Below are 18,485 nucleotides of genomic sequence, written 5' to 3' on the forward strand. Positions count from 1 at the left end.
GAATAATGTATAATACATTTGTAAAATAAATTAAATAATAGAAAAGTGTTAAAATAAATTATTAAAACATACTAATACAAAAATCTAGTAAAATAAATCAAAACAATAAAACTTTGAGAATCACTTATTATAAATTACAAATGCAATATAAAATAATATACTAACAAATTAACAAATGTGTATAAATTAACTCACTACTGAGTAGGGAGTAGTGACTACTCAAAAGATTAACATTATTTTTACTAACGCACGCCCCCGTTAACTGCACCGGCGCTGCATTGCCTCCTTTCTCAAGAATAAAATTTGTTATTAATCCAATATATAATAATAATAAATAAATAAAAATAGAAATAATTATAAAAAATACGTATTATGAACCAACTCTTGATTAACATTTTTTTTTAAATCAACTCACTGCTCAAAGAATTGATATATTTATAACATATGCTTGAAATAATTAAAATCAGAATATGATGGTAATGATAAATGTCGGTTTTTATTTATATAGTTTCATGTATTCCAAACGAGTGTTGAAAATACAGCAAATTAAATATATTCGTACATTAAAAAGGAGCGGAATTTCTTGATTGAAAATAATTTTATAACTATGAAATGTATTCAAAGGGCTATTTCAAGATTAAATGGGTTGTTTTCTTAAACATACTTGAACAAACTTAAACATACTTTAACAAAGTTTCTCTGCACCCAAATATAGTAAATATCTTAGGGTATCAATAGTAAAGTAAATGTTATTTTGTTAAAAGCAGTTCTCTGAAACATAGTTTTAAAAAATAAAATAAAAAAGTATGCATAATATGAAGTGCATTTCAATCTCAAGTTTGATGGCAACTCTCGGAACGTTTTTACCTTGCAGATAAATCTATCCATTTAAGTTCGTTTTAAGTCACAATTATGGATATAGATTTCTCAGCTAAGGTTCGAATCTGGAAGAAGAGAGTAGAGGACGACAACATTCTCACGAACTTTTCAATTTTAGAGAAAATGCTTAAGCAAGATGGAGTTGGAATAAAATTTGCTTTAAAATAAATATGTGCGAAACTTGAAAACAGTACATAACTCAATCCTTATGAAATAAAAGATAAGCTATAAATACGCAATAAACTTTTTATGAAGTTATAATTCCGTTTGCAGAAACGTATCTATTTGATTCGAGATCTTCAATACAAAATGTCAAGAATAATTTATTCCATTATGTTAATGTTTCTTTTAATTACATACATATTAAATGGTAATTATGCATATTTTCATTATTATCTCACAATTTCCACTCGTCAACTACATCAGATGCATTTTCTGTGTCGCCTAGATGAATTAGAGCAGCGAATATTCGCGGAAAGAAAAATCCTTTCGTAATGCTAAAAATGCGTCCGCGTTGTTAAAGTTGGTTGATTAAATTAAAAAGTTGGCGTCCCAGCGGTGACATGATAACGGCGGTTACATCGTTACCCACTTTGTCGAGTGGGGTAACCCCTAAAACCCCCACGGTGGTGACCCAAACACACTCCGGTGAAAACTTTCGGGTCGCCAAATATGTTAGTTTCGGAAGCGGTCTTTTGCTTTTCTTTTAATAGATTAATTAGATTTTTGGGATTTATTCCATTTAGCTTAAATCCGCTAATCTCATCATTTCATTATACTTCTGCAATTCCTTTAAACGTGTTTTTTGTTAAATTGTTAAATATTACCCATTTCGTCATTCGCGAGCCGCACTCGTTATAAAACATCAGGCGAATATTTCACGCTCGCTCGCGAAAAGCTGAAAAATGTCAAATAAACGTCGGACGCTTTTCATTAAAATTACATGAAAATTAATTACGGTAAAGCTTGGCTTATGGCGTGCATTCCCATATTAAAAACACCCCAACGCGCGCAAAAAAAGTAAAATAATATTAATATTGTTCTTTAGCTACCGCGCGCGGCAGATTGACTAATGTAGGTAGCGAGCGGTGCCTTTAATGTTCGCCAGTCATGTGTGTATAATAAATTTTTCTCATTTGCATGATGATGTATGGCAGAAATCGTCAACGTTTTCTCATTCGCGCACATCTTGGCTGTAATGTAAAAAATAATTTAATTCAGTGGATCGATTTTTTATCGATATAGATGCATATGTTACTGAAGAAGTACGAACGTCATGTGTTGACTGAGACTCTGCCAGACGTTCATTAACTGTTGCTAATGAAGCTTGAGCTTTTGTGGAGACAGGATGGCCTTCTGTTTAAAGAGGAATCGACCTTTCCCGACTGGAAAGGAATTTTTGTTTATTTTTTGCTGTGCAATCCGACCGCGAAACCGTGCGCATATTTTCAGACTCGAAAATGAGTAGTGCACAACTTTAAACATGCATCTAATATATAAGATTAATACATAATTCTGTATACTAGACTTGAGAGTATTGCAGATGTATTATTTTAATATTCGCAGGTCATAATACACATTTTAAGAAATCAATTTAGATTAGCCAAAATCTTTTGAACTCTTATTTATATGTTCACAAAGCATTCTTAAAATCTTTGTTTTTAAAATATTTCGTTTCAGATGTGAAACATCATCAATTTTTATTAACTAACGTACAATGTTGGTTCCGTTGACGCTGTCGCTCACGCTCCATCAACTGTCACATTTGTAGGAAAATCCTGAACTCTCAATATGACGGACCACGTGCTTCTAATTGCAGAGTGCTCTCACATCCCATCCCTCTCAATCTCTAACGTATCCTCGGCGATAAAACGGGATAGAAGCGAAATTTTGTCTAAAAATTCCCGGTAAAGTTTAGTCAGGTTGTATGAATAAATGGCGGTTTGTAATATTTCTGCTCTCGTGGAAATTCCCTCCAGTGTCATGGACATCCTCGTGCCAACATGTCCCTCGGGACGAAGCATATTGTATGATTTTTGTATTATAAATATAATTAAGTTAGGTCTAAATTTATGAAGGACTTTGTATTAATGTTATTTTCCTTTATCGTTTCAGGAATTCACATACAATCGGATACGCTGCAGTGAAGAGCTTCTTGTGATAAGTGATCTAAGTTTTATACATATAATAATAAGAGAGTATAATCGTGTTCGTCCCCGTTTTGTGATCTGTAAAGATTCTCGTGTCTGTGGTTTTGATGGCAAAACACTTGCCTGAATAGTGCGCATATTTTGTAAATCTTTTTAAATACTAGTAGGAATCAATTCGATTAGTGATAATCAATCAACCAACATGAGTGCGAACAATTGCGATAGTATGTCATACTTTGCCAACTCTTACATGTCGGACATGAGACACGACCACCCTCAACAGTATGGCGGGGTTGCGCAGGCTGCTGGGGATATACCCGAGGGTGGTTGCGACCCAGCAGCTCTTCGTCCAGCTGCACCCCACCACTACGGACCACCAGCTCAACCCACCCAAGGAGTGCCCTATCCTCGATTTCCACCCTACGACCGCATGGATATTAGGAACGCGCCTTATTATAACCAACAAATGGACCAGAACGGAGGCTACAGACCCGACAGTCCTAGTCAGATGGGGCACATGGGTCAAAAGGCCGACGCTTACGGACCACCCAATGGCCACCAAGCGCCCGTCGTTTATGCCAGTTGCAAATTGCAAGCGGCGGCGGCGGCGCATGGGGGTGTCCTATCTGGAAGTCCGCCCTTGGACCAGAGTCAGCAGGCGTCGATGGGAAACCATCACATGGCACACCAAGGACACCCCGGACACCAAGCGCATCAAGGTCACCCCGGACACCAAGGCCACCCTGGCCACCAGGGACACCAAGGACAAGTCGCGCACCACATGGGAGGAGTACCGCCACACCAAATGCAGCATCAGCAGCACATGATGTACGGCGGAGTAGAAGAACTCAGCCCACAGCAGCAGACCCAGATGCCCTTGCACCAAGCACCTTTACACCAAGCACCCGCACCTCCAGCTGCTGCGGCTTCTTTACCGAGCCCGCTCTACCCTTGGATGAGAAGCCAATTTGGTAAGCTAATATCCATTCTATATCTTATCTATATATATATAGGTAGCACAATATTTTAACTGGTGTTTACATAAGATCTTAAGATGATAGATTTGATATGACAATATAAAACTGCTTTTTATTAACGTAACATAGGAGTAACATAATGAGCTTAAAAAGAAATAAATCACAACATAGTGATTTCTCAATCGCTTTTTGAGAGCTAAACTGGAATAGGTTATAATACATGATCATAAAAAAATTGAAGAAATAATAATAGTATCTTATTAAATATTAGTATATTTATATCAAGTGGCGCATTTAAAAGTATCCTCAAGTCGATATTTTTTTATGAACAAAAAATGCAAAACTTCTTCAGGTGTCGTTCAGATGGTTCAGATGGTAGATAACAAATATGTATAATATTAATAGCAGTTATATAGTGAGCTTAATAGGGAATGGATAAAAATGTATTGATTTATCAAAGCTATCTAAGACGATAATATTAGAATAAAAAAAATTAGAGATTTTAAGACAGTGTTTTTTGGAACATTAGTTCATTAGAATTATTTACAATAAATACTATATGGCGATATTTAAAAGTTGGAAATATGAAAATGGCTCTTATTGAATATAAGTATGTTTTTATTTTCACAAAATCATAGGTGGCGCGTTTTAAAGTAGCCTAGTAGGACACACTTTTGTTTTTGAGATTTATACGATAATAAAGGGTGGGCCTTTTCAACATTTTGTTTAGTTAAATTAACTCATTCTGCGTATTTCGGTCATAGTAGACACGGCCGATAAATATTAGATTCACAAATGTTTTTCAAAGGTGTAGAAACATTTTTTTTGTTAAGAAGAAGCGTCTCATTGTCTTGCACTTCAAATTTCATGAATTTTGGAGCGGCACTAGTCACGCGGGTATATTGAGAGAAAAATCAACTACTTATGTTGTTAAAGTATACAAAATGTTTCATTCTAAGATTTTTTTTAAATTTAATTCGTGATAGTATAAACGAATATTCATATAATTGAAAATCGAGAAATAATTAGAATAATGGAATTTTCATATATTCGATTGAGAACCCTAGTTTTTATATGATCAGTTTTAATATTTTAAAATATATATAAATGATGTGAAAAATCATAAAATCTAATGGGTTTTTTGCTTCCAATACACGAGCATAAAAACAGCGGCATTTTAACGGTCCACCACAAACAAAATCTGAGATATAGCGCTAAAATTTTCTTTCCTGCACAATTAATTCAAATGAAATAGCGAAGGAATGCGTTCTTTTATGCTAACCACCGTATTTTTTTTTACAAATTTCATTCAATATAGTAAAAACGAATATTTATGTAGTTGAAAATTGGATGATTCGAATATTATATTGAAAGCCCTAATCACGACTTAGTGAATTCTAAATTGCATTCTAAGTGCTAAACTAGATTAGATTGTCTAATTTTTACATGATATTTAAAAATTGTAAATATAAAAAAAGCTTTTATTGAATATTCGTATTTTAATATTTGTACAAAACAATAGATGCCGCGTTTTTAAGTAGCCTTAAGTATAATATTCAATAATAATTTAATGTGTCGTTCAGATGAGTCTAGGAAAATGTAATTCATCGCAATTCACCACCAGCAATTAATCGCTATCAGTTTACTGCCGCCTCAATTGATCGCATAAACAATGAATAGCCTTCAAATGATCGCCAGCATATTTTACCGTCTTGAAGCATAACATGTTTTTATACACACTCGCTTATTCATTGATTGATTGATAATGTGGTCTAAATTTTTTTTTTTAAATCTAGACGTATTTTAAGGGTTTAAATTATATGCTCTTCTAAAATGTCTATGAAACTACGAATTATTTTAATAAAAGCTTAAAAACTATAATTAGTTTTAAAACTATCATTTCGCAACTATTATAGTGAAGTTATATTTTGAAGGTCAGTTAAAATGTATCAATGTCCACTTGTAATCAATAACTATATTTATTCACTCCGCGGGTGGCTAACGCATATATAAAAAACTTATTTTAATTATATGTATTGCCTGGCGATAAAATATGCTACTGATCATTTGTAGGCTATAAATCGCATAAGCGAGCAATTGACGCAGCGGTTAACTGCTAGTGATTAAATGCTGGCGGTGAATTGTGGGCGATAAATTTTCTGGACCCCTATTCAGATGGATAGCAGTTAAATAGGGAGTGGACAAAAATGTAGTGATTTCTCACTCGCTTTCTAAAAGAAAAATAGAGAATAAAGATTTTAACGAAAGTGTTTTTTTGCAGCATAGCAATTATTAGTTAACTTTCATTTTTTATAATAAAAACCATATAGCGGCAATGATATAAATCTGTATTATTTGATTATTGTCATATTTATTAATTTATTTTGCAAATAACTGGCATAGCAATTTAGCAGGCTCATTTATTCTTTAAAATTAGGTAAAGTTAAATTGGATTATGTTAGGTAATTTATACATGATATTTAAAGGTTGAAAATATTATAAATAAACTTTAATTAAATATGAGTATATTTATATTTTGATAACATCACAAATTTAACCTCAATTCTTATATTGGGGCAATATTTGATTGCCTTTTATGAACAAAAATAAATACAATTTTTGTTGTTCAGATGGTTCAGATGGTTCAGACGATAAGTTTCTTACTGTGTATTGACATCAGTTAGACAATGAGCTTAATAGGGAATGGATAATAATGCAGTGATTTCACAATTACCTTCTACAAGGAAAATAATGTCATAAAAACAATTAAAAAATATGTGCAATTATAGTTGTATTTTTTATTTTAAACATTTTGCATCTTAATGCCATAGCGATCTAATTGTCGTATTTATCTATAAAAGATTTTTTTATATACATTTTACACGATCTGCTTTTATTAAAAAAATGGCGCATTTAAAACGAGCATAATTAGCAATGAACCAAATTTTACATTTTTTTTATTTTTATAGAATAATGTAATTCTTACAAAGAGATCTGAATAGACATAAAGCTTTCACTTTTCGTGTGTTATTTGCATAGCTACCTGCACTCGGGTAAGTTAGGTACTCAGGTGTCAATGCACAGTAGTCTTCATTGTCATCCATCAATAGACAGAAGGACATAGGCGAGTCGTAAATTTTTCAACAACACAAAACAATGACGTTTGCGCACAAATGGCGATTGTGCAAATTTTTGTGCATACACAATGAGTTTCACCTTCTGTTGTCTATTTTCGCTTTCTTATATAAAAGGACGAGGGTCGTAAATTTCGCTTTCATGTGTCACGTCAAAGTTTTAATTATGAGAAAATTTCCAGTAGCAATCCGGTAGTCTTTGCGACAAGTGGTCCTGTTCGTTAATTTTTTAAAAATATAATTTATTGGGTGCGTGGCATATCGAAGTTAATATGGTAGTACGATCGTAATCATATAAACCATTAAGGCAATATATCTCTGGGTACGTGCGTACTTACCCGGAGAGGCCAACGACCATAAATCCAGAATCAACAAGTGTACACAATGGAGGAGGAAGAGGGCGAATGGAGGAAACAAACGGCCCTCGATGGGAAAACTGCGGCCATATTATTGTTTTCCAAACATAAACAGGTGATTTGGAAACCGAAAGCCTTGAACTTGACCTCATTATTATTAGGTAACGAATATAATTTATGATTATTTAATTAATTAATAATATTGATGTACATTACTTATTAGCTAAAATAAGATTTTGGTATAAAAACTTATTCTTTTTTACTATTACATTATATTATTAGTCTAGTTTTTATTAAAACATATATTTAATGTAATTAAAAAAAATATTATTATCATATAAATAAGATTAAAGGCTACACGATTATGCTTAAGCACTAGGAGATTTATAACACTTAAATCTGAGGCTTATATATCTTAAGTATGCATAATTATAAACTTTTAAATGCAATAATATTTATTTATGCTTTAAATAATATTTATATTTATATTAAAAATATACAATTCATAAATTAAAATATTTTAATATATTTACATGTCTTTTTAACGACGGTAAATTTTAATTTATTAACTTACTTAAACAATGTTATCCATAACTCGTTCAACTGAGTCCACATACAAACACTTTCATTTATTACATACAATTAATTTACCCATAGTACCTAATGATAATGACCTAATGACAGTCTTTTCCGTTTTCCTCGGGGGAAAATGCCATGAAATAAAAATTGTGCACCATCAATCGCGCGCAAGTTATCATTACACCATTTCGTATAGCCTCCTTTCTGATGTCGTTATAATACATGATGAGAAGGGAAAAAAATATGTTTTGACATTCTCGTCGCCCGGGATACGAAGGATATTTTCTATATAAAACGTGTTATTTGCTAAACGTTTTCTGCGCCCTTTATCATTAAAGGAATATTTTTCACATAACTGGTTCTAAGAGCCCCTGGATAAAAAAAAATAGAGAATACACAAAGTTATAGCAACAGTGTTTATTCAGTTGTTACAAGAGCACGAACGCCAATTGCAAAATATCTTGGCAAGGAGATTACGATCGCAACGGTTACGTGCATTAATCATTTGAGATTGTTCGAAACGGATTCAAAAAGCTATTGTATATTATGAAATTATATATTTATTATATGTTTCATAAAATCTATATAGATTAACATTAGAACGATTAGAAATAAAATATTTAATTAAAATACTACACATTTTTAAAGATCATGCAGTTTTTAAATATATATTATTATATCAGATGTATATAATTTTATAATTTAAATGTTGTAGATATTATCTTCTTATTATTTTTACAAATAGTTCTTTTTATATTCGTTTTAATGTGCACTCGTCCACACCTATTAATTACTATCTTAACAAATTTGCATACGTCTTTGGTGTACAACGTTTCATTATGCAAATAGTACGTAAAATGCATTTGCATATTTTTTTCAACAATAACACAAAGGAATTCTCAATTATTCATTATAATATTCGTGTGCTTAGAACAAATTGTTACGTGTGATAGATTGCACAGGATTAATCATTTAGTTTTTAATATGCAATTCATTTGTGAGGTAATTAACGGTCGATTAGCGGTTTGAGTTATAACGATTATTATTGAACCGATTATTTTAACCAGGGAGCTTAATGACTATCGATCAGGGGTGTTGCTTATTTATTTTTTAATTTCACATATCACTTAATTTAGTTTTGTGTTCAAGATTAGTTAATACAATTTCAATATTGCTGTAAAATATGTCAATTGGTTAATACTTTTGCTTTTAAGTATATAAAAAAATAAATCATTAAGAGAATCTTAAATCTGAACTTATATTATTCAGAGAGTTTAATACAAAGTTCATAAAATATTATTAGGGTTGAAGTTGAATCAATCGATCATTATAAGCCATTATTTATTTTTTTGAAGAGTTCATCAGTGATAGTATATAGTCTTCTACTTCATTTCTTATACCTTAAAAAACACAGATCCATTCTCCTACAATCCACCCTCATAACTTCATTGCCATAAACTGAAGCAAGATGGCGTTAAATACCCACAGTAGCTTCTCTTTTCGCACAGAAGAAATGGATTATTACGATTAATATACAAATTTCGCACTTAGTGTAATGATGATTACAAAGTATAAATAATATTTCTAAAACATGTTAGCACTTAATTTACGAGCGAGCGCTTTACATAAAAAATAGTGATTTTTTTTATTAACGATTCGTTAAAATATTTCTAACCTTTAATTTACATCAGAATTAAATTGTTATTATTTATTCTAAAATCTGTAGATGTCAAAATACTAATTCTTTACATTTACAGATTACTATTAAAAATCATATTTATGTCTTCGTAAAACATTTTTTTTTATCTTAACGAAGTGTGTAAAAAATTAAAAATAATGTTTCATTTTCTTAAGAATTCTCGAGAAATTTTGCTAAATAAGCAAATGTTATATATAATATGGGAATTTATTAATAAATAATAATATTGTAAATACCTTTATATTATTAATCTTAAATTAAGAACTGGATGATTGTTAAAGGATGATGATTTATTAAAAAGAATCAGAATTGATTAATTTCAGGCTTCAGTATTTATCTCGAATTATAGTTAAAAATGGCAATAACAGCTAATGCTACTTTTTTATATTTCGAACAAGATAAAAATGAGAACCATTTTGTATTATTATAAGAACGAGATTTAAGTTCATCGACAGGCAAATTTTATGGCGTTACTCTGTGGAAAGCCCCCAAACATTTTTGCATTCTGTCGATTTATTTCTTATCTGATTATTAATGTATTTATTAGATTACCAAAGCAAAGAAAATGTTTATTAGAGTAGATAAGAAAATCGCAAAAAAAAATTTTGTGATTCAAATACTTTCAAGAGAGCATGCATATTTTCAAACATTTGGAACAAACCCATCTATTCTTATGCAGTCGTAAAAATACATCAATTGTAACACATTTAAAAATATTCATACAAATTTAATTTTTACCAAAAAAAAGGCTCAATGAAAATTTTTGACAAATCAGCAAATTTCTCGAGAAATCAGAATTTTTGGATTTTGAATTTTTATCTATAAAAAACACTATTTTTAACATTTTTAAAAACTTTTGGACCAGCAGATATAGTTTTTTCTGTGATTATATTTTACTTATTTAGTAATATTTTAGAACAATATTTTATTTATTTTGTAACATAACCATTATGGTTTTAATTTTATTTAGTGAGTCTTGGAACGATTTTATTATCGCGTCTATTTTTTTTCGACACCCAACGCGCGCATAGTCCGAATAATCCAATATTTTAGTAACCATTTCATAAAGAACAGTTCTTGGCATTGTTTTCATATTTCATCGATCATTAAAGATATATGATAACATTTTACTCATATTTTTTTGATCAAGATTATAAGTGACAATATATGGCTTCATTTTTTTTACTGTTAACACTTTTGAAACATGTTGCATTATCATAACAAAACGATGAGTTTTAGTAGTAGTTTATCATATGTTTTGGGCTCTGAACTTATTACCATAATCACAAATAAGTTGGCTGAAGTTTCTCCAGGAAAACAGATATCTGAGCGAACCATATACTTAAGTACTTTTTAAGATAAATGCGTTTTTGTAACTGAGGTCTTTGCTTCTATTTTTATCTGGGCCAGTTCTTCATTAATCCGCAATATACATCGTACATCAAACGAGAGTTGCATAAAAATTACTTGTACTTCTCTAGATAGGATGTTTTCTAATACTAATAATCTTTATAAATTCACGAGAATGATACATATGTAAGCATATTATCCAAAATTAACCTTAGTTTCTCAAATAAATTTCATAATCAAATCAAATAAGAGTTTAAACTAGCTTAGCTTTAGGGGTGTTATTAATATTTCTCATCCAATCCCGGATTGGCTATCCCTGAAAGTCATCAGCGATCATTACTCATTGCAGACGCGAGCAGACAAGAGGTACCGCCTTGAGTGGTTCCACCTTACGGTACAATCGCGAGAGTGAGACGCCATTAGGCGCAGCTCCCCGGCAACACAATGTCGGATAAAAAATGGTTACCTTAAATCTCTTTCCAAATATCTTCCGTCTTGGCAGTGGAATAAAAATATGGCGAATGACGGCTCAATCAGCGAAAAACTAAAACCCATTTTCTTCCTCCGCCGTGTACGTATAAGGTCTCGCCCGGCATTGTGCGATACTTATCGCGCCGAAACGAAGAATTGAAAACGGTTTGTGTGAGAAAAGAAAGAGGCAAGAAAGAAATCTCACCCCTATGTAGATAACTACCCCAGTCACCGCCACCCGACGCGACACAATGCCTTCTTATTGAGTGGAGGTATTTAGGTTGGAGAATTTTGCACAGTGACGTTACGCCTTTTGTTATTCGAGATAAGTGAAAACGCTTTTTCATCAGTTGGGGCAATCAGTCTTCTGGGCGGAGATCTTGATCATACTATTACATAATCCGAAGAAAGCAATCAAAGGGGCGAATTGTAAACTATGCGTTTTAAATTATCAGATTGGGGGATGAAAAAATCTAATACATTTCTTATATACTGTTGAAGAGTTTCCGTAACCCTCGTACTTCCTAATTTAATACAATGTAAAATAATCTTTTAATGCATTGTTAGACTACTCATGTAACTTTATTTTTATTTTTAATTTTTTTTTTCAAACAATAAATAAATAAATCATTCTTAAATAGAGCACTATTTTTTATATCGTCAATATTTAATCTTTGTGATTTTAATATTCAAGAAAATTATTAGATACTTTTGTATAAGACATAAAATTTTATATTCTAGCGTCTTTACATTTAAATTTTGGCGACTAGGCTACTCTTAAATGCCCATTAAATAATAATATTATTAATAACTATTTATTTACTTATCTTTTTATATCAACTTTTCACGAGGAGAAATTTAATTTAGCGTTTTTTGAAACATTGAATAAATAATTAATATGACATTTTGAAGAAATTCAGTGTTCAATATCAAATTTCGCTTTTTTTAAGCTGGTTAAATGCTAGTTATTTGATATTCACATTGAAGTTGAACTATTTGAGATACTTTACCGTAAATTTGATTCTGTTTGATACCCACTAAAATCCCTTTATTCGACTTTGAACCGTTCAATCGTATACGGCCATAGTAGAGAAGCAGTAGCAGCACGTAAGTTAGTCGGCGGAATGTATTATCGCTTCGATTCTATTATTTTCGCCGACCCCTGGGAGAGGTATTTCCGGAAAGGGTACATATTTCAGGTACCGAGTTTCCAAGCGCACGTTTCCGGTCAGGCGGGAAAAGCTGCCATTGTCAGGGGAACTCGATCACTTCCGGATAATGCGGATGCAGTTCGCCTTTTGTGCTGCTGCACACAAAGTTAAGAGAAACTCTCCCTCGGCTCGCGACTCGACGTCCGGTGACCTCTGGAATAAAGATATATTAAGAAAATACGCCTCAAATGAATTTTATTTCAATATTTTATTAATAAATTTGTATTAAATACATAGATTAATCTAATAAGAGAAATAAAGTAATTTGTATCTAATCATAATATATTTGTATTTTAAAATTACAACTTTTTGCACATTCTCAAGTATTTACGATATACTTTATATTATACGTACATACATATATAAATTTATTTTTCCTTGTATACTAAGAAATGGTGAATCAAATATATTTTCTGTTGAAACGAATTAAATATTGTGGTTTCCTCTTTCCTTCTTCACCATATTTGTTAATAAAAACATTTTTTTAAAGTCTATTAATAATAATTATTTACAATTATAATTAATATAATTTGATAGTGAAAATGAATATTAAACTAAATTAGTTTGTTAAGTGATTAGATGTTTTGCTTTGTGTAATTTGATTTGTATATTTGTTAAGTTTAATATGTTGTTGCTATTTAAATAGTTTTAAAGCAATTTAAGCAATTGATTTGAGCAATGTAAAAATAATCACTAGTCCAAGAATTTATATTTATACACAGTGTCTAATATTTTTTTTTTCCAGTTCCTGGCCAAAGCCATTTACCTGGGTATCTATTAATTGGTTCTCACTTTTATTTATTTATTTTTAGGGCAAAAAAAATATTTAATATTAATATGCGTTTATATTATTTAATAAAAATATTTTTATTTTACCCTTAATAAAATTTTTAGTTTGCCTCAAAATAATGTAAATTATATCCCAAGCTGAAAATATTAGCTTGGGTAAAAATTAAGCAATTAATTTTCGCAATGAAAAAATAATCAGTAATGCAAAAATTATTATTTTCAATTAATAGGCATTTATATTATTTATTAAAAATATTTTTATTTTACCCTTGAAAATTTTTTTGCTTTCCTCAAAATAATATTTCATAAAAAATGCATATTAAAAAAATATTTTTTATTTATGCAGTTTACCAATATGTGCACTCAATATCAACATAATTTTTTACTTTATTCTTTACACAAATATTTAAAAAAAAATTATAAATTAACTTTAATCTGGTTAAAACTAGCATTTATAAATTACTTGTTTTGTAACACTTTATTTATATAGTAATAACTAGTATGGAAATTAAGTTTATTACGCATTTGCAAATGGCGCATTTAAAAGTGTCTCAATTTGATTTAATATTAGTAATAAAAAAATATGCAAAATAATTATTATACGATTTTTTTACAAGGCGTTTCTTAAGGCCTAAAACCAATGCTCAGAGATGTGATTCTTCTGGATCTGTTTGCAATTATGGCGATGAACTTACTTAAAATAAAAAGGCGTTTCATCGACGAATTTTATGAAAAATGCAAAAAATTTACTAAAATATTAGATGTTCTAAAATTGGCGCGCGTTGGGTGTCAAAAAAGCATAGTGAATATGATTAAAAAAATAGAAATTCAAAAATTAGTGATTATTATATAATTTTAATTATGATCAACAGATTAGATTTTCTTAGATTTTCCAAATCTCGCGGATGATATTATGATGATTAATAAAAATCAAGCTAGGTCGTACATATGATATTTGAAATAAAATAACTAATAAATAGTCATTTCAGTTCATAGAGAATATCTTATTTATAAAGAATCATTCGTTGCTAATTATAAACTTATTCAAAGAGTTAATATAAAATTAATAAAAAAGAACCATTTTTAATGGAACGATTACCGAAAAATTAGGCGCATCGAGTATCACAAAAAAAGCAGGCACAGTCAAAGTCAATAACAAAATAACATGTTTTAGAAATATTTTCTGGACCTCGTATTCACTATTTTGTCAAGTTCGAAATTCTGTGCGTAAGAAGAAACTTTTGTATATATTCAACACTAACTAGTTTTAATTCATGGCGTAAGCTTAAAGCAGGAAGAAAGGATTATCACTGGTGAACTAATTTAAAAATTATTATGAAAGCCTAAAATCAATTAAATGACCCCTAGTTTTTAAAATACAAATTTTAAGCAAGATTAATTTTTATTGTTCCATAAAAAATTCAGACGCTTTCTAAGTATAATTTAAATGTTTTATCGTTATAAACTAAAATAAATTTATCAGAAATATTATCTGGACCCAGTAATCTTTATTACGCCAACCAGAAAAATATTTAATAATCCATTTTTTCTGTGCGAAAGTAAAAACTTTTGTTGATATTCAATGTCAACTTTTTTAATTTATAGCGTGAATTTAAAGTATAAAGATTAATGCAAGGCTATTGGGACTGATTGAAAAATATTATTAAACAACTCGAAATCAATTTAAAGATATTTCAATCAATATGAACTCTTAGTTTTAGAGATTAAAAATGAAAGAAAAATATGTTTTTATTGTGCTATAAAAATACTACTCAGACTCTTTAATGCTATATCACTATAAAATAAAACAAAATCTTCAGAAATATTTTCTGGACTTGATACTTCTCATTACGCTAAGTGCAAAATTATTTGATGATCCATTTCTTAATGCGAAAGGAGCAGCTACCGTTGATATTCAAAAGCTACTTGGTGAACGTTTATGGCGTTCATTTAAAATGAATAGCCATCCATTTTCAGAGATGAACTTAAAAAAATACATGATTAACTATAAGTGAATTACAAAATTGCTCTCTGGACTCGTATCTTCATAATTGTTGATTAAATATAGGCGTTAAGGTAAATAGATTTCTACAGATTTTTATACAGATATATTTATGTATTTTTACGAATCTGAAACTGATCATATATTATTTTTATTGCATATTTATAACGCCATATCATTTTTGATAATTAATAATAACTAATTTATTTTATTATTTAAAAGTAGCTAAGCATGCATAAAATATTTTTGACATTCCCTGACAATATTTTTCCTTGTACATGATCGAAAGATAATAAATAATACTAAAAATCATGTAATTCATAATTACAATGCATCACACATGCAATTATATCCAGTATAGATTGATTTTTTAATGATATAATTGCACATCCTTTTCATCTTGGCAGCGCTGAATTTTTTCAATAATTATATTATGTTAAGTGTGAATTTTAATGTGAATATAAGAAAAAATGCAATAATAACACCTCTTCGATGTTCAACGATATTAATTCATAAGAAGAAAGTCATCTCGCTAAATTGCATACAAAATTACTACGTGCAGTGGCGTCTCGTAGTTTTATTATTATTTTAAGATAATAGATCACCTCGTACGTGTTTGTGTGAATTTTCGCTGAACTTGCGGCCCAGCGTGTGGGTTAAAAGTTAAAAATGGAAACGCATCAGTCCGCTTCCTGTTGCTTTCGTTTCCCCCTTCGTATGGAACGAACCCCTTACGAAGGGCGTATTCAATGTGTGCTCGTGGGGGTTCACCCACACCCCGTATACGTGTCCTGCCGACCTTTCCTAAGGGGGTGTGCCGTGGAAAGTTGCGGCTCGTTATGGAAACTTGATTATATAATTTCTGAATTTAATTATGCATACGTATGCTCATGAATACGAAAAGGGTTGAAATCAACAAATATGTAGTATATGTCCTATTGAATAAAATCATTTGTATATAAAAAAAGATATCATAGTGATTTATGTTTTAAATGTTAAATGACATATTTAAAAGTAACTCAAATTTAATATATTTTTTGAACATTCAATTACATTAAAAAATCGATTTTTTAATAAAGGGTTTATAAACACATTATATATTTTTTTTTCCAAAAAGTCAATAAAGCCCAATTCACGCAAAGAATCACACACTGATTTAAAATATCTCTGATAATTTTATTTTAGTGTTTTGCTTTTAAAATTTCGGCGTTTATTTTGACGAAATCAAAAAAATTGATTGTCTTTTCTTGATTGTTTATGATAAATAATGATACATAGTACTTAAACAATTTATTGAAAGCTAAGTTTAGGAATCTAAGTTATACTTATGAATTTTAAATATAATAAAAAAAATCTATAAAAAAATATTTAAGTATATTTTAAAAATAATATAGTATTTATAATAATTTTAGAGTAAATTAAATATATTTGTGATAATATTTATTATATATTAATAAATAAATTGTTTATATCTCACGATTCCACGCCACTGCCTTTGACGTAAATAATTCTTATAAAAGTTTGTGGCGCGACACATAGATTGCGTTGAACTCACCTTTTCGAGCTTTATGTAGACTTTTAAATTGAAATAAAACTGTTTACAAAAGCAGTTAGAATATAAGCATTTTATATTTAAAAATAGTAATATTTTCAATATACCAATACATAATAATGTAATCTTCTTTAACATGCATTTAGATGCTTAGATCCAATTACGATGCCTCGTAGCTATTAGTCTTTGTTTTATATGAGCATTTTTTTGTTATTAATTTCCCGAAGGCCAATTTCGTATCGATGAAGTTATTATATCGTGATTTTTCTGTAAATCACGAGCGAGATTTTCTCAACACGATTTTCGCCCGAGCGATTATCTGCGGCCCTTTCGATACAAAAAATATCTTACATGATTTTTTAATAATAATACACACGCAATTATCGCCAAAAGATAATTATCCAAAAAAATAATCTGGGTCGATTTTTTTAAACGAAACTTTCCAATAGTAATTACGCTGCCTTTTCGTCCTTTTTGTGACGAGCACGCCCTTATTTTTTTTATGTTAAATTAAATTTTATGAAAATATATATCTAGATCTAATTTGAAAGCGGTTTTTGCTCCGGTTGGTAATTGCTAGGAATGAAATCGGCCCGGGGAAATCTGATGTTGCTAATGCCAATCAATGTCAGGCCACAGGTAATCTGGGCTGAGGCAAAAGCCCAAAGAAGGACTGTCGTCCTTTTCGTTCTTCAGGGGCTCAGCTGGTCTCCGAAAAAGCAGACTTTACCTTTAGGCGTCTCGGCCCTATTATACCTATACGTTAACCTTCGTACCGGTGTACGAGTAATTTTAATTCGAAAACCGTAAAGGTAAATTATAAAACAATTCCACGCGGACCCTACTCAAAATCACGTCATGCTTTGGGCTTAACTTTACCGATGGGGAGAGTACGGATTTTTGTTTATTTATTTATTATTTTTTTGGCGTGAACGTAGATTGATTTATTTGATGTGTGATCATTTTTTAACCTATCATAAATGTTTTAATATCAGTGGAAACGAAATCTAATTGATTATTTACGATATATAATACAAACGATAAATAGCTAACGGTCAGATTTTTAAGGTATTAAATTATACATAAATATTATCGTTTAGCTTGAATTAACTTTATTACGTTTATTTTACAGAATAAACTGTCATGATATTATAAATATATGTATATGTACTTTAAAATTGTCATATTTTATATATAAATAAAGATATAATATATTTTTTAATATTTATTAGGTTAAAAAATTAAAAACTTATAAATTTAAATGAATGATAAAAGAGTAAAATTCGGTCATATTAAATTGTTTGGTAAAAATATATTTTTAAATCCTTTATTACTA

General features: G+C 30.1%; 1 protein-coding gene across 5 annotated transcripts in view; it reads left to right on the forward strand.

The window, feature by feature from the left end:
- Positions 1–18,485, forward strand: part of LOC148234833 (homeotic protein antennapedia-like) — a 340,898-nt gene that overhangs the window by 306,586 nt on the left and 15,827 nt on the right. For all 5 annotated transcript variants that reach the window (XM_088186081.1, XM_088186080.1, XM_088186083.1 and 2 more), the window contains one exon: positions 2,995–4,000. In XM_088186081.1, the coding sequence (XP_088042207.1) occupies positions 3,232–4,000 (769 nt within the window). In that variant the 5' untranslated portion in view covers positions 2,995–3,231. The remainder of the gene's footprint in view (positions 1–2,994; positions 4,001–18,485) is intronic.

The sequence above is a fragment of the Plectrocnemia conspersa genome, unplaced genomic scaffold (genome assembly GCF_051122295.1).
Source record: "Plectrocnemia conspersa isolate PC_06_02 unplaced genomic scaffold, ASM5112229v1 ptg000005l, whole genome shotgun sequence".
NCBI lineage: Eukaryota > Metazoa > Arthropoda > Insecta > Trichoptera > Polycentropodidae > Plectrocnemia > Plectrocnemia conspersa.